At 53.7% G+C, this 20898-nt stretch overlaps 1 protein-coding gene across 2 annotated transcripts in view; it reads left to right on the top strand.

Annotated features, from left to right (window-relative positions):
• Positions 1–1420: 1420 nt before the first annotated feature.
• WHRN (whirlin) overlaps positions 1421–20898 on the top strand; it is a gene marked incomplete at its 5' end in the record, with an annotated part of 48009 nt that continues 28531 nt past the window's right edge. Inside the window, 3 exons of one of the 2 annotated variants that reach the window (XM_083875562.1) lie at positions 1846–2020; positions 5747–5809; positions 17187–17402. Coding sequence is in view for 1 of the 2 variants with exons in the window: in XM_083875561.1 (XP_083731687.1) it covers positions 1421–2020; positions 17187–17402 (816 nt within the window). Of the gene's footprint in view, positions 2021–5746; positions 5810–17186; positions 17403–20898 lie in introns of both variants that reach the window. The other variant, XM_083875561.1, reaches the window with a different exon arrangement.

Genomic DNA, 20898 nt, shown 5'->3' with positions numbered 1-20898 from the left:
CCAGCTGGGAATGTGCTTCCCTGAATCCCACCTATCCAGGTTTGCAATACAGTGTGCCTGAGGCCCTGCCAGCTTCCTGATCATCGGATCTGGACCACCAAGATCCCTCCCGGGAAGGGTTTCCCTGTGGTGGTTGTGTTTGCTAAACGAGGAGTTAATTGCTGGGAGTTTGGGCCTCACAGAGTGGTTTGGGTTGGAAGGGACCTTACAGATCATCCCATTCCACCCCAGCCATGGGCAGGGACACCTCCCACTGTCCCAGGCTGCTCCAAGCCCCAATGTCCAGCCTGGCCTTGGGCACTGCCAGGGATCCAGGGGCAGCCACAGCTGCTCTGGGCACCCTGTGCCAGGGCCTCAACACCCTCACTCAATTCTTAAGAACAATTTCTTTCTAAAATTTAATCTAAATTTCTCCTTTTTAAAAAAACTGCTTTCCCAATCATCGATTCCTTCAACACCCTGTCGGTACAAATGTATCTGAATTCCGTTGAGGTGCGATTACAACAGACCCAGCTCTGAGCTGAGCGGGAACATCCCCATCACTGTAACTCAGCAGTGACCGAGCCCAGCGCCGGGAGGTAACAACAATCCCACACCTGGCACGGCGGGCGATGGAAAAACAGCCCCGCGGGTCAGGTAACGGCTCCGTGCGCCAGGGCGGGCTGTTCTCGGCTGTAAACTGATCCCTGCCGGGCGTCCTCTGCATCCCCGGTGTGCTCCATCCCCGGTGTGCTCCATCCCCGGTGTGCTCCATCCCCAGTGTCCTCTCCATCCTCAGTATCCTCTCCATCCCCACTGTCCCCTCCATCCCCACTGTCCTCTCCATCCCCACTGTCCTCTCCATCCCCACTGTCCTCTCCATCCCCACTGTCCTCTCCACCCCCACTGTCCTCTCCATCCCCGGTGTCCTCTCCATCCCCGGTGTCCTCCATCCCCACGCCGGCACGGAGGGAAGCTGAGGCAGCTCAGGGCTGGACACGCTCCATCCCGGGCGCTCTGATGAAAGGTGCCAGGACTTTGCACCGATCCTCGGGCAGGGCAGAGCCGAGCGCTGCCGGGCGGGCGCGCTAATTGCGGGTCCCGCGGGGGCGGGCGCTGGGGCGGGGCGGGGGGGCCGGGGGGGGTCCGGTCCCGCCGCCGGGGCCGCTCTGTATAACCCGTCTCCCGGCAACGGCGGCCGCGTCACTTCCTGGGGAGCCGGCGGCGAGCGCTCGGCCAGGTGGAGCGGCGGGGCCGGTCGGTGGCGGTGCCGCCCGGGGGGCTGCGCTCCTGCCCGGTTTCGCTCCGTTCCCGCCCGGTTTCGCTCCGTTCCCGCCCGGTTTTGGTCCGTTCCTGCCTTGCTCAGGTCCGTTCCCGCCCGGTTTCGCTCCGTTCCCGCCCGGCTCAGCGCTCCCCATCACCCCGCGGTGCCGCCGCCGCGATGAGCGCGGAGCTGGACGGCGTGTCCGTGCACTCCTCCTCCTCCTCGTCGGGCTCTCTGGGCTCGGCGCCGGGCCCGGCTCCGCGGCCGCTCTCGGCCAACGTGCGGCGGCTGCACCAGGCGCTCACGGCGCTGCTGAGCGAGGCGGAGCGGGAGCGCTTCATCCTGTGCCTGAACGCCTACCACGGCCGCCGCAACGTCTGCGACCTGGTGCGCTCCCTGCGCGCCCTCCTCGACGGGCCCCGCCGCCGGCAGCTGCTGCCGCTGCTGCGCCTGGTCCTGCCGCGCTCCGACCAGCTCCTCTTCGATCAGTACACGGCCGAGGGGCCTTATCTGCCCCCGCCCGGCCGCCCCCCGCCGCCCCCAGCCCCGCCGCCGGTGGTCCCGGGCGAGCTGCGGCAGGTGACGCTGCGCCGGAGCAAAGCCCACGAGGGTTTGGGCTTCAGCATCCGCGGCGGGGCCGAGCACGGCGTGGGGATCTACGTGTCGCTGGTGGAGCCGGGTTCCCTGGCCGAGCGGGAGGGGCTGCGAGTCGGCGATCAGATCTTAGGGGTGAACGGCAAGTCGCTGGATAGAGTGACCCACGCCGAGGCGGTCAAGGTAAGGCGGCTCCGGGGGGGTTTTCCTTCATCCTGCCTTGTCCTCGAGCTCCGCGGCGCGCCCTGTCCCGCTCTGCCTCTCCAGTGCCCTGTCCGTGTCCCCCCTTCCCTTCCCTTCCCTTCCCTTCCCTTCCCTTCCCTTCCCTTCCCTTCCCTTCCCTTCCCTTCCCTTCCCTTCCCTTCCCTTCCCTTCCCTTCCCTTCCCTTCCCTTCCCTTCCCTTCCCTTCCCTTCCCGGGGCTTTTCCCCGTCCAGCCGCATCCCCCCGGTGCTCCATCCCCATCCCCCGGTGGTACCGGAGCCCCTCCCCGGTGCCGCTCCGGGTTTGCGCCGGGCGGGACGGACGGAAAGTTTGCGGTGGCGATAGCGGTGCCACCCCCGGCGGGGACGGAGCTGCCGGGGCTCGTCCTGCGCTCTTGTGGCGCCTCTGGAAGCCGCCCGCAGCCCGGGGAGCTCGTGGAGCTGGAAATCTGTATAAGCCGGGCTTTAGGGACGCGCTCCAGCCGCTCTAGTGGGTTTATCCCCGCAGGGATGGGGAAACTGAGGCACGGAAAGCAGAACAGACCCCACACAAACCCTCCAAGGGCCGCATCGCGCCCCAGGCAGGAGCAGATCCCCCATTCCCCTGTGAACGCTCCAGCGGGAGAAGGAGAACGGTTACACAACTGATGGGCTCCCGCTCCCTCCACATGCCCCGGAGACCTGCTGTAGCCCAGAACACCACGGCGGGCTATCGATAAAAGCTCTAATGTGAGCAGAGAACTCCATAAACTGTGGGATTTTCACCTGAAACTCGGAGCTCAGAGGCCAATCCAGGTCTGAGTGTCCCGAACCATCCCCAGAGCTAATCCTGTGTCTCCACTCGGAGCCTTCCCGAGGCACAAAACCCATCGAGCTGGAGAATATCGACTTTTACAGCAGCAATTTGTAAAGGCAGCGTGTGCAGAGCTGGGATCTGGCGTGACAAGGCTGTTCTCCAGCTGTTTGTGCTTTAATTTTTATTTTTTTTTTTCCATAATAAGCCAAAGTGGTTCTGTTGGGAGCCTGTTCCGTGTGGAGCGATTCCTCATTCATCTTGCCCAGCTCTGAGCACTTATTCCCCTGTGTCCCCTGCTCCTCCAGCTTTAAATCAGTGCCCTGGGCAAGGGCACAAATTCCAGGCTGGAAATGAGTCCCTGGTAATGCTGAGAGCAGAGGAAAGGTTTGTAGGAATTATTTTTGTAGGAATTATTTTTGTAGGACAACAGCAGGGTGAGCTTTCTGTTGTTAGTTTGCAATTTTGTGCCTCGGAGATTGCAGCCCCCCACATATTTTGGTTTTATGGAGAGGAACCAGGTGTCAGGAATGCTCTGCTCCATGACTTCATCTCCAATTCATCCCACTCTGCCGGGTAATTCACATCACTTTCTGTTTGTTCTCTAATATAATGTAATTGATGCCTTTTAGACATTATTAATTTTGAGTGAAACTAAGTGCTTCCTGCACAGAAATAATTCCTGGAGGACGTGCCTTGCCAAGAGCTATATTTTGTTAATATGATCCTGATAGGAAAAAGCAGCTTAGAAATTGTCTCCTTTTGAGCTGAACTTCTTTCAACAACAAATCCATCACTTGCCCTGTGCTGGCACCTCCTTGAGCTCTTGGGCTCTTTTCACATCTGGAAAGGGTTTTTTTTTTTCATCGTGGTGGTGGAAGTGTGGCAGAGTGATTTACAGTCCAGCTCTAATAAACCCTTGGGAGATTTTAAAATAACCAAGTGTTAATTGGCCCTGAGATGCTGCATTTGGGAGGGGGGGAAATGAGAAGATTGTGTTCAGCGATGCTCAAGGGCAGCATTTGAAGGTTTAAGGTAGAAATGCCTCAGACTGATGTTTTGGGTGTCATTCAGAGTGTCAGAGCTGCAGGGACAGGAGGTGGTGATGGGTGCCTTTGTTTTGTGCTTCCTGCTTCCCCTGGAAACCTGGGCTGTGGGGCTGGGGCTGGTGCACTGCCAGCTCTGCAAAGGCCTCTGCCTGTGCTCTGGTGTCCTGAGGCAGAGCAAACCTCGCCGTGTCCTGCCCTCCTCCCTTGCTCTGCCCTGCAGAGGGAAACACCAGCTCAGCTGGTCAGAGCTTGGTGCTCACAACCCCAGGACTGGGGATTTCATCCCTTTATTGGCTGTTCACTCTAAGAGTTGGATCCTTGTGGTGCCTTCCAGCTCAGGATATTCCGTGATAAACCAGAGCTGGGTTTGCTCCTGGGATTCACACACATGCTGTGTTCGGGATCAAATAGACAGAGAGAAAGCTGAGGAGAGAGAGAGAGAGAGAGAGACTTTATAAACACGAGCCCCTGGCCGTGTAGCTGATCTCTAGACACTCACTCACTGCCTGATGCTTCAGCTCCCTGGCCAAAAGGTGTCTGATCAAAGCTCCACTCCCATCCCTGCACAGGCAGTGATGCTCCAGCTCCGCCTGAGCTTCCCCAGCTCTGTCCTGCAGCAAGGAGCTGTCTGACCCTGCTCTCCATCACAGGCACGGCTGTGCTGTGCTGACAGGAGATGTCAGAGCTCCTTCTGGGGCTCGGGAAGGCTCCCAGGGCTGAGTGTGACAAACTTCCCAAGCCACAGACCCACTCGGGGTGCCCGGCTGTGACAGCGAGGAGCTGCGAGGGCAGAGCAGGGGATGAAGGCAATGTTTGTGCAGCATTGGATGATGTTATAAATGTGTATTATAAAGTTGGCTTTTCACAAATATTGGAATGAATATTATATGTGTAATCGTACTGTGTCGTGTTTTGTTAATTTTTAGAGAGGTGATGGATGTATTTTCCGATTGTGACATAGTGTGAATAGTAGAAAGATTATGTTTTTTTTCTTCGTGACATCTGAGCTGACCAGGCCAAAAAATATAGGGGAGGGCTCGTCACCTTATGGCCCTGCATGAAGGCTGCTGGATTTCTGGTTTTTTATCAAAATAAAAATAGCCAAGCCCCGTGTTACCAGACAGAGTGGAGCCACTCACAAATAAATCTATCAAATAAGATGATTTGGAGATACTTGAAACAGAAAAGAATGTTTTAGTATCTTCTGAATATGTAAAACAGCAATCCTTACAACACAGTCATTGAAAGGGAAGAGTGTGCTTTCTTGTGAGGCACCCCAGCTGGAACATTTGCCCTTTTTGTCTCTTAATTGTCTATTTGTACTTTTTTTATTAAACTTATAAGTTTTTAAAAGAGAGTTTTTCACAGATGAGAATTCCTAGGGCAGGCACTGAGTTCTTCTTATAGCTCATGGCATCTCTGCTGCCTTTCCATGCACATCTGGCCATGCAGGGGCAGCCCAGCTATTTTTATCCCTTCTCTCAAGGAGAAAAGTGCTGGCTGTGGGGCAGCAGCAATTTCTGGTCCCTCCTGGAATTTTCAGCATCGCTCAGTGACGCACCCGAAGTGAATTGTGGCAGCAGGTGACACCTGCCACAACACCAGAGTGACCTGTGTGCTGTCCCAGCTCAAAGCTCACTGCTGGCCTCACACAGTGCACTGCTGTTTGCAGATGTTTCAAGTGTAAATGAGATAAAAAGTGGCATTCTGACTTCAACCACGAGATTACCTCAGCACTCCAGATCAATTCCCTTAAGGAGCAGCTCCTTAACCTTTACATGAGCACGGGAGTTTTATGCCTTGTCTGCTCCACGCTCGGGCTGTCTCATCCAAACCCAAATTAAATGATTCCATTGCAATTACAGCTCCATCACTGCAGCATTCAGGAGAGCACTTTAGCTAAAGATCACCAGCATTTGAATTATGGGGTAAGTGGAGAAGTTTGTGTTGTCTCTGTCATATTTTTAGAGCTCGCTTGGCTTTTATCAGCCTTGCTATTTAGAATATTATTATATATCTATACACTATATATATATATTTATTTTACTATTTATGGTGTATATGCTGCTGTATTTTAGCATATACTGCTGTATTTTAGCATATACTGCTGTATTTTGCTTATACTGCTATATTTTAGCAGTTGTGCTGGAAGTTTATATTGATCAGCTGTCACATTTTATCCATTGGACTTAAAATCAAGGTGTTTTTGTGGCTTTAGACCATCAAAATGTTACCCAGGGAGGTGTTTCCCCAATGCTTCAGGGTTGGCATTAAATTCACACTCCTTTCTCCTCCACCCCTTACTTCTCTTGCTCTGCTGTAGGTTTTTATGTCTTTTGGATAAAAGGACATTTATGGAGGGAGGGTGTTGTTGTAGGACATGAAAGAAAGATGAAAGACTCCAAATATTTCAGAAGGCAAAGAGCACAGAAAAAAGGCTTTATTGTCTAATTCTCACTACCTTTTATAAGGTGTTCCCATCCAGACTGACCATGGTTGGGGAATAGGAACGACACCTCTCTGATCCCATTGGTTAAACCAGAGAAACAGCAAAACACCACCTGGAGAAAGATTGTTCTGAGAAAGGAGAGTTGTTTGCCCAGATTGTTTTGAGAAGAAGCTTTCCTGAGAAATTTTTTTCTTGAGGAAAAAATTATCAGCTGCCAGCAGGCTGAAATCTCTCAGACCCAGAAATATCAGGCTCACAGGAGGGCACAAGAGAAAGCAAAAAGTGGAAAAATTCCTAATTTAGGATGAGCTACACCAGCCTCAAAGAGCAGCACCATTGGCCCTGCTGACAGCTGGGCAAATCTGGACCAGCTTGACCAAAATCACCAAAACTCCCCTAATTTGGATGTGCTGGGCTTGGGGAGTTTGATTCTTTCGTGTTGGTGTAAATCTGTGTTGGCTTTGCTGAAATCACTGGGCTGGAATTGAGTTCATTCTGAAGGAACTGGGGTAGTTCCAGTGCCCTGTCTGGGGTTTTTCATCTGGGGAAAGAGGCTGGGATGAGGCGGAGGGGTCCAGGATGTGGCAGTGCCAGCCTGTCCTGTGTGTCCCTGTGTGACACAGGGAAGGGAGGGGGTCACATCCAGAGGGGTCCCATCCCCTCCCTGAGCTGTGAGGGAAGGGAATTGTATCGAGGATATCACATCACACCCCAGGCTGGGACAGAGGGGATCTCATCCCCAGCCACCACCATCCCTCTGTTCCAGGAGAGCTCTTCACTCCCTCCCAGCCTTTCCATCTCCTGCTCTGATGGAAGTGTCAAGTAGGCACTTAAAAATAATCAAAAGGAGATTAAAATTCCTTTTATGTCCTGTCACTGTGGGTTTTCATGCTGGCAAACAAGGTGATCTCTTCAGAGACCGTAATATTTCATCAAGAAAGGACCCCAGGAGTGAGAAAGCTGAAAGACCTCTGAGAAATGACAGGCAGAGATGTGCAGCCCTGAGCCTCAGAAACATATTTCCAGCCATTTTTCTTTCCAGCCAGCTTACAATAAAGCAAATTCCATGTCATTGTTTCTTGTGGTGCCCAATTAATTGATTACCACGACCTGACACTGCTCATTTAATCACCCCAGCACTGTGGGCAGGGCTCAGAGGAGTGAGTGCAGCTTGGTTTGGTCGAATTTTGACCCTTCCAAGTGCTTGGAGCTGGGATGGCTGAGGGGTGAAGGCAATCCATCGATTCCCTGATTCTGGGAACATAATCAGCCTCGTTCCTTTCACTGCTTATTGTGCTTATCACCAGCTCTGTGTTTTTAGAAGGCGCTAAAGAAAGAGGCTTGAAATTTCCTCCCTTCCCAAGGGAGCTCGGGGAGCTGGAGCATGGACAAGGAGGATGTGACTGGCATCCACCCCGACAGTTGGAGTGGTAATCACTTCCTTAGAGACAAAAACCCCAAACCCGCACTCAAAAAAAAAAAAAAAAAAAAACAAAAAAAAAAACAAAAAACAAAAAAACCAACAACACTCACAGTTTAAAAGGCAGGTGTGAGATGGCAGGGGCTCCTGCTGTGCCCTTCTGTCCTGCAGACAGATTCCATTCCAGCTCCTGTCCTCAAGGTGGACTTGGAGGGAGAGGGTGGGAAGTGTAAAGGCACCAGGATCAGCTCCTGCCCTCAGCTGGACTTGGAAAGAGAGGGTGGAAATGCACCAGGATCTCCCTGTGGGAAAAAAGGAGGAGGGAAAATGGTCACTCTCCACTGTCGAGCTTGGAGGAATCTGCATTTAAAATGACTTTTAAAGCTCGTTGAAGGCGAGGGCTGATGGCAGAGGACAGATGTGGAAGGGCTGCTCCTAATTCCAGATGTGGAGCTGTGGTGGGGCAGGTTTGAGCACTGGAGCTGGCCAAGGTGCTGCTCTCCTGTCACTGTGAGTCCTGTCACTGCTCTGAGCTCCACATGAATTCCTGCTGTGATTGGGGCTGGGGTGAAGCTGCACACCCAGCCAGGGGCTGTGGGGACGTGGCTTTGGCTGCTCCACCTGGTTTAGGACTCAGTTGTATTTGCTGCTGTGCCACTGGTTTCCCTCAGTCATCTGCTTCCCTTCATTTCACCAGCAAATCACAATCAGCCCTAATGAAATCAAATGACTTTATACTGATGCAAAAGATTGGAATGAGGTCCTTAATCTCTCCTCTCCTCATAATGCAAGGATGATAGGACTTGGCAGCAGGGCTGGCTTGTTCATCAGGGTTAGCATTGTCAGGGCATCCTGGAGTTCCTGCAGTGATGGTATTTAGTGGGCTCCTTGTAAACAAACAGTTTTGCCTCAGCAGAGAAATTGATAAGATGACCTGGAGGATAAAAAGCTTATTTCCTTCTGGTGGCCATTGCAAGAAAACAGAAGCGTCAGAACTAGTGAATTAAAATATCCTTTACGCAGTTCCCCTGTCCCCAGGGAAGGGGATGGATTTTCTCGACACTTTCCTCAATGCCACAGAGCATCACTCAGCTCTAGGTGCCCTCAGTTAAAGTGACAAAGCATCTGCTGGTGTGATTTACCTCGGGTTCCTTTGGCTGGATGCTCTGTGAGTTCTCTCTGTCAGGATTGCTTGGTGAGTTAAAGTGGAGCCAGGCCCTGGAGGAGCTCTGGTGCTGCAGCTGCCTCTGGCTGGGCTCAGGAATTGCCTCGGAGCCCCTCGGGGTGGGTGGGAGGTGCTGGAGGGGGCTCAGTGCTTCATCCAGTGTCTCCCTCACTTCCCCACATTGAAGTTTTTCCCCAAAGAATTAAGTTTATACAATATGGCCTTTACATCACTCCTTCAGCATTGCTCGGTGTGGAGCAGGAGAAGACCCGAGGGAGCAGGAGGCAGTGCTTTAATCTACATTTCCCTTACACCTCTCCCTGCCCTGAGAGCACCCAAACATGGTTCGGTTTTGCTTCATTTCCACAATTATGAAGAGTTTTCTGCTCTTTTTTAGAATTGTCCTGGGTTTTCCTGGGCAGGGAGCAGCCTGGAGGGGTGGTGGGAGGTCTCAGAGTGGGGATGGGGAGGTGTCAGCCCTTGCAGGGAGAAGGTGCTGGAGCTAAGATTTCACTTGACCTTCCCCGGTGAGAGGGACACGGGCTTCCCGATGCCTTGGGGCTGAATGTGTGCAATCACCATAATTATCCATCGATTTGCATTGATTTGCATAAGCACCACCACTTGAAAGCCCAACTGCTGTCCTTTGCCTTGGGAGGGGGGAGAGAGGCTGGACTGGGCCTCCTGCAACTCCTGTTTGTGCTCCTGCATCATCCCCCGTGTCACCCCTGTGTCACCCGTGTCACCCCTGTGTCCCCCGTGTCCCCTGCGCTGCTGTCCCTCCATCTGTGCTTCTCTTCTGTGTCCTGCTCTCCCCTCCTGCCTCTGGGTCACCTTTTCCCTGATCCATTTCTCTCTGGGATGAGCTGTTTGCCCACGTCAGAGCACTCCAGGCTCCCTGTGCTGTGTCAGGCAGCACAGGGATGGGATAGGCTTAAAATTATGGAATGCCAGACTGGTTTGGGGTGGAAGGGACCTTAAAGCTTATCCAGTTCCATAGGCAGGGACACCTCTCACTATCTCAGGGTACTCCAAACCTCATCCAGCCTGGCCCTGGACACTGCCACAGCTTCTCTGGGCAGCACTTGTTCCAAAATATCTTATTTACAGTCTGAGGCAGGGGACAGCCTCTCCTTGCTTCACCTGGCAGGTTTGGCCTTGCCCAGGTGTGCAGTGGGAGCTGCAGAAGCCTTTTATCCGTCCTGCCTGCAGCTGACCCCTGCAAGAGCCTGTCCCTGCTGTCCTGTCCGGGCAGAGGAGCCTTTGGGCTGAGGTGCCTCAATCCCTGTCCTGTAAAATCTCCTGCAGCCCCCTCCCCTCCCCAGCACCACAGGGAGCTGCTCCATTCCCGGGCAGCAGAATCGTTCTGCTCAGTCCTTCTGATCCCACAGGCTCAAACCCACCCGAGTCCATCAGGAACAGCCCGGGATGGAGCAGGGAACAGTGTCAGGGAAAACTTCTCCTCGCACGGTGCCTGAACGAGCTGTAAAAGCTGCCTCTGCCTCCCTCCTGTGGCACCTCAGCACTTCTTTCCCTTTGCGGCTTTATTCCTAAGCTTGTGCCTTACTTTTTTTTTGGGGACGTGCTGCCAAATTCCTGATTGATAACCTCTGCACTGACCTTTGGAGCTGCCAGCAGAGCGGTGCCCATTATCCCATGCCCATTACCCCATGCCCATTATTATCCCATGCCCGTTACCCCATGCCCATTATCCCATGCCCATTATCCCATGCCCATTACCCCATGCCCATTACCCCATGCCCATTATCCCATGCCCATTATTATCCCATGCCCATTACCCCATGCCCATTATCCCATGCCCATTATTATCCCATGCCCATTACCCCATGCCCATTATCCCATGCCCATTACCCCATGCCCATTATTATCCCATGCCCATTACCCCATGCCCATTATTATCCCATGCCCATTATCCCATGCCCATTACCCCATGCCCATTATTATCCCATGCCCATTACCCCATGCCCATTATTATCCCATGCCCATTACCCCATGCCCATTACCCCATGCCCATTATTATCCCATGCCCATTATTATCCCATGCCCATTATTATCCCATGCCCATTATCCCATGCCCATTACCCCATGCCCATTATTATCCCATGCCCATTATCCCATACCCATTATCCCATGCCCATTATTCCGTGCTCATTATCCCAGAGCCAAAGCAGCTCCAGCGAGGCTGTTCCTGCCGGGAGGAAAAGCAGCTCGAGGCAGTGGCAAGAGGGGGAGGATGGCTCGTGGTTAATGCTCCCGGTGTCCAACTGGGATCTTCCCACTCCAGCCTCCACGGGAGCCCATTGCTCCTTTCATCCGGGGAAAGGGGAAGTGAGGGGGCTGTGTCCCTGCCAGGAGGGTCCTGGGGATTAATTGCCATCGATTTCTGGCATCTGTGCTCCTTCTGGGGGGATTTTTGGAGATGGTTTTACACTCAGCCTCTGAGGGAATGTGATGGGGGGAATGGTGATGGTGGTGGGAGAGGAAAGCCCTCAGTGATGTGAGACTGGCAGGGTTTCAGAGGGGTGGCAGCTGCCACTCTGAGTCCTAGGAAAGAACATGATGTCCTGGGAGCTGTTTGGGTTTTATGGTGGTTTTTTTTAAATGTAATTGTGGCACATGGGATTTGTGTTTCCTTTTTTTTTTTTTTTGGATCAGTTTAAACGATCTCCTTCCCTCTGAGAGGGTTTGAGAGATAATTAAATGGAGTGTTGTTAGGGGATCAGTGGCCTCATGGAATCAATCTGCCCCTCTCTCTGGCACTTGCTGCTTCTGATGGCGTTTCTGGGCACTTGGTGACTGTTCCTCTGCTAAAGGTTTTGGCACTAATTCTCAGAGTCACATAAATGATTTCTTTAAGCTGGGCTGCTGGCAGGTGAGCTTGGGCCCTAAACCTCCCACCCCACAGTCCTCAAACACGTCAGAGATGGGACAAGGCCAAATCTTATCTGAGGCTGGAGCAAAACCCAGCAGCACTGAACAACAGGCAGCAAATCCCTGGAATGGCTTGAGAAAGGGGATGGAGATGCAGCCTTGGAGATGCAGCCTGCACTGTCTGGTTGCACACAGGGCATTGAGGAGGGGGGATTTGTTATTTAGGGCTGGCTGGGTGAGGTTCACTGTGCCCATCACATCCCCTTGAGTTCCCAAAATCTTACAGGATGAGTTCTGCTGTGGCTTTGGGGGTAACTCTGCAGTCAGTGCACGCAGGACTTGGTGTGTCTGGGAGGAAAAAGTTTTACTCCTGTAGAATTCCCACCCAGAGCCTGCCCCTTGTGATGTCCCCAGTGCTGGGCACTGCTGGGGCACCTCAAATCCTGTGTGCAGTTCTGGGCCTGTCAGTTTGGGAAGGACCTGGAGGGGCTGGAGCAATTCCAGGGCAGGGAATGGAGCTGGGGAAGGGTCTGGAGCACCAGGAGGGGCTGAGGGAGCTGGGAAGGGGCTGAGCCTGGAGAAAAGGAGGCTCAGGGGGGACCTTGTGGCTCTGCACAAGTCCCTGCCAGGAAGGGACAGCCGGGGGGGTCGGGCTCTGCTCCAGGGAACAGGGACAGGAGGAGAGGGAACGGCCTCAGGCTGGGCCAGGGGAGGCTCAGGGTGGACACCAGCAGGAATTTCCCCATGGAAAGGGGGATTAAACATTGGAAAGGGCTGCTATGGGGGAGTCCCCATCTATGGAGGTGTCCAGGGAAGGGCTGGAGGTGGCACTCAGGGCTCTGGGCTGGGGACAAGGTGGGGATCAGACACAGGTTGGATTTGATGGTCTGGGAGGTCTTTTCCAACCTCCGTGATTCTGGAATTCTGTGATTAGAACTCTGGGCTGGAATGATCTGTATTGTCTGTGTGGGCAGGCTCTGGCCCTCTCTCTTGCTCTGGTGGCTTTATAAGCAGGGCTGGCAGTAAAACCCACATTGGAAGGCTGGTGCCAGCCTGGTGGCTCTGTGACACCTCGCTGGGAGTGGGGACAGCCAGGTGCTCAAAGCCTGAGCAGCAGGATAAAGGCTCCCAGGGGAGGAGGACACAGTGGTGACACCTTCTCTGGGCTCCTATCCCAGGGCTCGGTCACTGCACAGGGAAGAAATTCTTCCTCATGTCCAGGTGCAACTTCTGGGGATCAGTTCCTGCCCATTCCTTTTGTCCTATTGCTGGAGCAGAGCCTGGGCCCTGCTCTGAGCCCTCCCTGCACACAGGGACACACAGGGACACGCAAAGACACACAGGGACACACAGGAACACACAGGGCTGAGGTCTGGCCTTGGTAAAACCTGACAAGGAGAAAAAAAACCCAAAATAGAGGGGAAGTGCAGCATTTCTCTCTCTGCAGGGAGATGGATGGAAACTCTGCTCTCCTGGAGCTCAGCACAGCAGCTGCTGCTGGATTCTGGCCCGGTTTGGATGCACTTGGCTCACCTGGTGCCTCGTCACTCTGCAGCTCCTGGTGCCAAGTGCTTTGCTGAGGTCTGGTTCAGAGTGTGGCTGCACAAAGGTCCTGTAGGTGTGTGCCAGATCCTGTCCCTGTGCTGTGCTCCAGTGTGGGGCACGTGCAGTGCTGTTATCCCAGGGAAAGTGAGGGAAAACTGCTTCCCTCTCATCTCCTCTCACAGCTGCAGCTGGATGAACAGGCTAGAGGGAACCCCAAAGAGAGAGAGAGGGTGTGAGGTGAGGGAGGTAAAAAAGCTAAGAGGGGTAAGAGAGAGGTAGAAGAGGTAGAAGAGCAAGAGCAAGAGGTAGAAGAGAGTAGGGGGAAAAGAGAGCGAGGGCAAGAGAGCGAGGACCTTGTTACAATCCATTCTATCTCCTTTTGTGTTGAATATTCTAATTTACAGTGACCAACCGGCACGAGATACAAAACCTACAAAATTTGCATGCAGCCTATGAGAACTGCTATATTACCATGTCATTTTATATTCTAAACTCTATAAACTACTTTCTTACCTGTTTTCTCCCTGGTACCTTGGCAGGGTGGAGAGGGGCTACATTCCTGACTCCTTTTGTTTTCTGTCCTTCAACCCATCTCCAGCTCATCCCCGTCTTCCTGCCTGCCATGATCACATCTCAGAGCTGCCCTTCATTTCTATTTCACTCACAGGTTTTACATCTCCAGTATTTCTCACCAGACAATCATATCCACAAGCCCTTCCTGTCCCATCTTTCCCAGCACTGGTTCTCCCTGAGTACAGGGGAGACCTCAGTGAGTGTCTAAAGGACTGCCCAGAGTGTCACCAGCTCTGTCTGCCTGGGAGACACTGTCACCAACAATGTCCTGCTGGGCACTCCCAGCTTCTGTTCCCTCCCGTGTCCCCCCTTGGATGATTCTGCCAGGGAACCTCCAGCCGTGCAGCTGCTCCCCTCCCCTAGGCTCTCTGCTGTCACCTTCATGCATAAAACATCTCCCTGAGCCCGGATCCCCACTCCTGGTGGCCCTGTCAAAGGGAGCTGCCGGGGGACATAAAAATCCCGGTGTAAATCTCTGGCCTCTCACCCCTGCTGCCTTCCCTGGGCCTCCAGAGAGCAGCTCTGCTGCTGTGCCTGCCCTGCCGGGGGATGACATTTGGCTGAGGCTAAATAGCTCTGCCAGGCTTCATCAGCCTCCCCTGCCCTGTCCCCGGGGAGCTGTGACACTCCAGGGTGCCCAATGGGGAACCCCTGCCTGTGCCTGTTCCCTCCTCCTGTGCCTGTCCTTTCTCCTGTGCCTGTCCCATGTCCTGTGCCTGGTCCCCTCTCCTGTGCCTGTCCCATGTCCTGTGCCTGGTCCCTTCTCCTGTGTCTGGTCCCCTGTCCCGTGCCTGTCCCGTCTGTGCCTGTCCCTTGTGCCTGGTCCCTTCTGTGCCTGTCCCTTCTCCTGTGCCTGGTCCCTTCTCCTCTGTCTGTCCCCTATCCTGTGCTTGGTCCCTTCTCCTGTGCCTGGTCCTTTCTCCTGTTCCTATCCCTTCTCCTGTGCCTGTCACTTGTCCTGTGCCTGTCCCTTCTCCTGTGCCTGGTCCTTCTCCTGTGTTTGAGGGGCTGGGAAGCTGCAGGGGCTGGAGCTGGTGAGCAGCCCAGGGGGGTGAAGTCCTCTCTGAGTGTCCCTGTTGGTTTGGCAGTCCCTGTGCCAGCCCTCCAGGCCCACGGTGACCTTGGGGACATGTGGCAGGTTTGCAGCCAAGGTGCTCCTTGTGATGGAGATGCTGAGCTGGGCTTTGGGCTGGATCCTCTGTGCCTCACAGGAGTGCTGCCAGGTCAGGGCTGGGATGCAGCCAGCCCAGTTACTGACAATTTTACCCTTTACCGAGGAGCTGCTGGTTTTAGTCCTTCCCAGCCACAAGCTTTGCTCAGCAGCTTCTCTGCTCATGAGACACCTTGCAGGAGCAGCTCATCAAGATGATGTATACACGGGATAAAAACCCCAAACACCTCCTTTCTGAGAGCAGATCTGCAGTGCTGGTGTTCCTGAGGCCTCTGGAGGGATCAGCACTTAGAGCTGTCCCCAGGGAGAACTCCTCGGTGCTAATTGCAGTTTCCTGTGTCAGCTTCTCCCAGTGGGAGCTGGAGGGGCAGAGGAGCGATTGCAAATCACCTCCCCCGGCCCCCAAGGTCATCTCTGTGCCTGCTGGTTTAAGTGTGGGAATGTATTTAGTAATTATCCCACTCATTAATTGACTGCTTGTGCTGGGACAGGCAGCTGGTAACTCAGTGGCTGAATTTCTGGGAGTGCTGTCAATGTTCCCTGCAGGCATCAGGAGCCTTTCCAATGGCAGAGGTTGGAGCTGTGGGGGCAGAGTTGGGGCTGAGCTGAGGCTTTTCCCACCCTGGGTTTGTTTGCTGCCAGCAGGATCACTGAGAGCTGACACCCCTGCTCAGCCTGGAGGGGAGAAGGCTCCAGGGAGATCTTGGAGCACTTTGATGGAGCCTAAAGAGGCTCTGTGAGAGGACTTTGGACAAGGATCAGTGCTGCTGTGCTCCCTGACCTGCTGACTCCTCTCCAGAGCTGCAGAACCTGCTCAGTCTTGGGCTCAGCCCACCCTGGGCATAGCTCTGCCCACCTCCCCTCCCCACTTTGCTTCACTCTGCTCTTTCCCTGGCTGATGGGAAAGGTTTTCTCTGTGTTTTCTCAGCAGCAGCTTTGCCTTAACTCTGGAGAGAACAGAAAAATATCCCAGCTTTTCCCACCAGCTCTATACACACCTCCATCACTCAGCTGATGCCTGCAGAGGGGCTGGAGATCTTTACACCTCCAGAAGTGCAAAGCTGTGCCTGCCTCAAGCCCAAATTGCCCTGTGTTGCTATTTCAGACACACAAAGGAGGAGGCAGGCAGCAGAAGGTCAGGCAGGAAAAGCTCTATTTTAATTTTCTGACTCCATCTTATACAACTTTGATCAGAAGGCAAAAGATTGGCTACACAGGTTGCCAACAACACCTCGTTGGTGAACATCACCATCAACCATGAGGAGAAACATGTAGTAACATCCATGGACGGCAGGGAGAGGGAACTCTGCAGAGCTGAGATATTCTAGAAACACGTGGGTTTATTGCAAGGGTTGTGGGTAAAAAGGGCTTTGCCTTCAGCCACCAGCCTGGGCTGGAGGGAACCCCAAAGAGAGAGGGAGAGATGGGGTAGATCTAAGGGGTAGAAGCGGGATAAGAGTGGGGGGAAGAGAGCAAGCAAGAGAGTAGGGGAAAAGAGGGGAGAGGCAAGAGAGGTAAAAAGCAAGAGAGAGAGGGGAAGAGAGGGGCAAAGCAAGAAGAGCATGAGGACCTTGTTACAATCCATTCTATCTCTTTTTGTGTTGAATATTCTAATTTACAGTGACCAACCAGCACAAGATACAAAACCTACAAACTTTGCATGCAGCCTATAAGAGCTACTATATAACCATGTCATTTTATATTCTAAACTCTATAAGCTACTTTCTTACCTGTTTTCTCCCTGCTACCTTGGCAGGGTGGAGAGGGGCTGCACCCTTGGGGCCTTTTGTTTTCTGTCCTTCAACCCATCTCCAGCTCATCCCCGTCTTCCTGCCTGCCATGATCACATCTCAGAGCTGCCCTTCATTTCTATTTCCCTCACAGGTTTTACATCTCCAGCATTTCTTACCAGACAATCATATCCACAAGTTCTTCCTGTCCCATCTTTCCCAACAACACGTAAACAAAATAGCTGAATTCTAAACATGAGAATCTCCACTGCAGAGATCCAAACAACTCAAAAGCAAGGAAACATTAGGATGACATCCCTGTGGGCATTAACCCCCCTTGTCTTTGGCTTTGCCTTGCAGGTGCTGAAGGGCTGCAAGAAGCTGAACCTGTCGGTGCACTCGGTGGGGCGCATCCCCGGGGGTTACGTCACCAACCACATCTACACCTGGGTGGACCCCCAGGGCCGCAGCGTGTCCCCCCCCACGGGGCTGCCCCACCACCAGAACAGCTCCCTGCGCAGGGACAGCGAGAAGAGGAGCCACCTCCAGCTCCTGCAGGAGGGGGATGAGAAGAAGGTGAGCAAAGAGTGGGGCAGGCACTGCCCTGGGGGGGGGTCTCTTCACTCTGTGTTCCCCCTGTGTGATTCTCCTTTGGCATCCTGGTTTTCTCACTTGGGGTGTAGCTTTTCCCCCTGTCTGCCCCCAGAGGATGGGATGGGTTGGTTTTGTTCCTGTTGGACACACAGGGAGGAGCTGGGCTGGAGGGGGGAGGGATTGTCCAGTCTGGTCTGGCAGGGAAGGTCCTGCCAGGAGCAGCCACCAAAGTGGAGGGGTTTTAAGGCTTTTCCCAACAGGAGGTTGTTTGGCTGGACATTGAGGAACTGACATCCGTGTCCAGCCTGGAGACAGGAAAGCTCCAGGGAGAGCTCAGAGCCCCTTCCAGGGCCTAAAGGGGCTCCAGGAGAGCTGGAGAGAGACTGGGGATGGAGGGACAGGACACAGGGAATGGCTTCCCACTGCCAGAGGGCAGGGCTGGATGGGATTTTGGGCAGGAATTGTTCCCTGGCAGGGTGGGCAGGCCCTGGCACAGGGTGCCCAGAGCAGCTGTGGCTGCCCCTGGATCCCTGGCAGTGCCCAAGGCCAGGCTGGACATTGGGGCTTGGAGCAGCCTGGGACAGTGGGAGGTGTCCCTGCCCATGGCTGGGGTGGGGCTGGATGAGCTTTCAGGTCTCTCCTAATGTGTGTCACCTGTGGATTAGGGCTGGCTCTCAGAGTGCATTCCTGCCCTTCCTCCTGCAGTTCAGATCTTCCCTCAGGTGTTCCTGTGAGGCTTTCTTGGGTCTCTTGGCAGTTCTATCTTAGTAAAAACAATAACCTCCTCCCAGTTCTTCTCTTCTACAAATCCTCTGAAATAACCCAGATTATTTTCCTTTTCCATCTGGGGAGAGGCAGCCTGAGCCAGGAGTGCAAACCCTGGTGAAGGAGAAAGGAGCAGGGAAGGGAATGGCTCCTGTAGTGACACCAGGGGAGTGTGGCCAGTGCTGGGCCTGGATCCTGGGCCTCTGAGAGAAGGAAACCATCAGCCCATGGAATTTGCAGCCCATGGAATTTGCAGCCCTGTTCTCTCACTGTGAGCTGCCCTCCTTTACGCAACCCTTGGTGTAAGGGAAGCCAGCACGGGCTGTTGGAGCTGCAATATCTGATCTCAGGGATTTGGTGTCTCCTCTCCCTCACCCTTCCCTGGCCAGGCAGAGGTGTCACTGCAGAGTCACAGTGCTCAGTGCCCCTGGAGTGAGGCACAGCTGAAGGGACAGATGGACAGGGAACCTCATCCTATAAAAGCAGGATGTGGTGTTTCCTCATTGCCACCCACAGGATATCAAATACTGTCCTAGGAGTCAGCACTGCCTTCCCAAAGAGACAGAATTCCTTGGAGCTTTGGCTGTTTCCATCCTTTTATCCTGATATTGCCCCTCTCTGTGCCCAAAATGTCCTCAGCTCCTGGAAATGCTGTGGAAGGGTCTGTGAGCTTCCCATCTCAGCCAGAGGGAGAGAAAAATCTAATATAGGATGAGGCAGTTTGCTGATGAAATATTCATGTGGGCCACAAGGGAGAAGGGCCTATTATTTTTATTTTAAGGAGAGGAGAAAAGCAGGCTGTGCTGGCTGCTGTCCCCCACCCCCTGCCACCCAGTGTCACCTTGAGAGAGCAGCAGCAGCTCTGGGCACATCATTCCTTCAGTCCTGGCTGTGTGTGGACAGGAAGTGCTCAGAGACCTGGAGCTGTGTGTCCCTTGCCTTTGCCTCAGCCTCGTGTGGTCCTGGCCACTTGCAGAGCCCTGGGAAAGCTGTGCCAGCCCTGGGTGTGCTCCTGATGTTCCTAAATCTGACCTTGTGTCCTTCCCTTCCTTGGTGCTGCTCCACACACACAGTCAGGCAGCCCTTTGGCTTCTCCTGAGAATCCCAGACTGGTTTGGGTTGGAAAGGACCTCAAAGCTCATCCAGTTCCACACCCTGCCATGGGCAGGGACACCTCCCACTGTCCCAGGCTGCTCCAAGCCCCAATGTCCAGCCTGGCCTTGGACACTGCCAGGGATCCAGGGGCAGCCACAGCTGCTCTGGGCACCCTGTGCCAGGGCCTGCCCACCCTGCCAGGGAACAATTCCTGCCCAATCTCCCATCCAGTCCTGCCCGAAGCCATTCCCTGTGTCCTGTCACTCCAGGCCCTTGTTGAATTGTCACTCTCCATCTTTCCTGTCAGCTCCTTCAGGCCACCCTGAGCTCACCCCAAAGCTTCTCCTCTCCAGGTGAACACTCCCAGCTCTCCCAGCCTTTCCTCCCAGCAGAGCTGCTCCATCCCTCTGATCCCCTTGGGGCCTCCTCTGGGTCTCCCCAGCAGAGGGTCACACTCTGATCTCAGGGCAGGGGGCTGCAGACCCCTCTGTTATCCTGGGAAGAATTCTTGGGAACTGCAGGAAATTGAAGCTCTCAGTGATGGAGATGGGATGGAGTGGGAGTGCTCAGCCTTCTCCTGGCCCCACTCCTTGGTGACAGGCCAGCAGGACATTGGTCACTGCTTTAAGTGCACAAGGTCTGGAATGCACTTTGCAGCAGCCTCCACTCCTGATTTCCCGTCTATGAGAGCAGAAAAAAAAGAAAATTACTGGCTGCTACTGCTCTGAAATGCTCCAGACACCTCCACATCCAGAGGTGCCTTGCTGTGCCAGCTGCTGGTGGAAGCAATTTCCCCCAATCCAAGGCTGATCCAGCAGAGCCTGCCCTGCCTGGTGCTGGACAGGGGTTATTTGGTGTGACATTTTCTGCACACAGGCTGCAGGGCATGGAGGAGCTGTGGCCTGAATTACTGAGCACTGTGGAAGGGTGAAAACGGGTCCCAGAACAGGAAAACAACCTGCCTCCAGTTTTCTCCCTTTATATTTGTATGTGTAGATCTATAGGTAGTTACAGATCTATAATTAACTGCTGAAAGTGGTGTAATTCTGTTCACAAAAATGCAAATAAATGCATCACATCCCTGGTTCATTCAGCTCAGTCAACTAGAACTGACAGGAACCGAGACCTGTTTGATTTGTGGGTGGTTTTACAATCTGAGGGGAGAATTAGTTGGTTATTTTTTAATTTTTTTTATTCCCACTCTCTCCTATTTCTAATCGATCTGAATGCCCTGGAATGGCTGTGCCAAAGCTGTGAGACAGGCAGGGCTTGGGGAAGCACAGCAGAGCAGCTCCAGCCCTGCAGCAGGAGGAACACAGCGAGCAAATCCACTGCCCCAGCTCTGGAGTCAAAGGGATATTCCCAGCTTTCCCAAGGGGAAATTCAAGGCTGCTGGAGGCACCTGGAATTCTTCAGGCAATGGGAATATCCTTGTCTGGCTGCCTGTTCCTCCAGCAGTGCCTGAAAGGATGGGTTTGTCACCAAGTTTAGTGAGTTTTTTATCCTGAGGCAGAAGGATTTGTTATCCAAAGGCTGGAAATGGAAACCACCACTGTGAGGTGTGTGATGGTGTAACTGATCCATGCAGGGATCCGTGGGATCATCCCAGTGGGATGAG

Source organism: Zosterops lateralis (assembly GCF_965231275.1).
Source record: "Zosterops lateralis genome assembly, chromosome: 20".
NCBI lineage: Eukaryota > Metazoa > Chordata > Aves > Passeriformes > Zosteropidae > Zosterops > Zosterops lateralis.
This window is presented reverse-complemented; position numbering and strand designations above follow the sequence as displayed.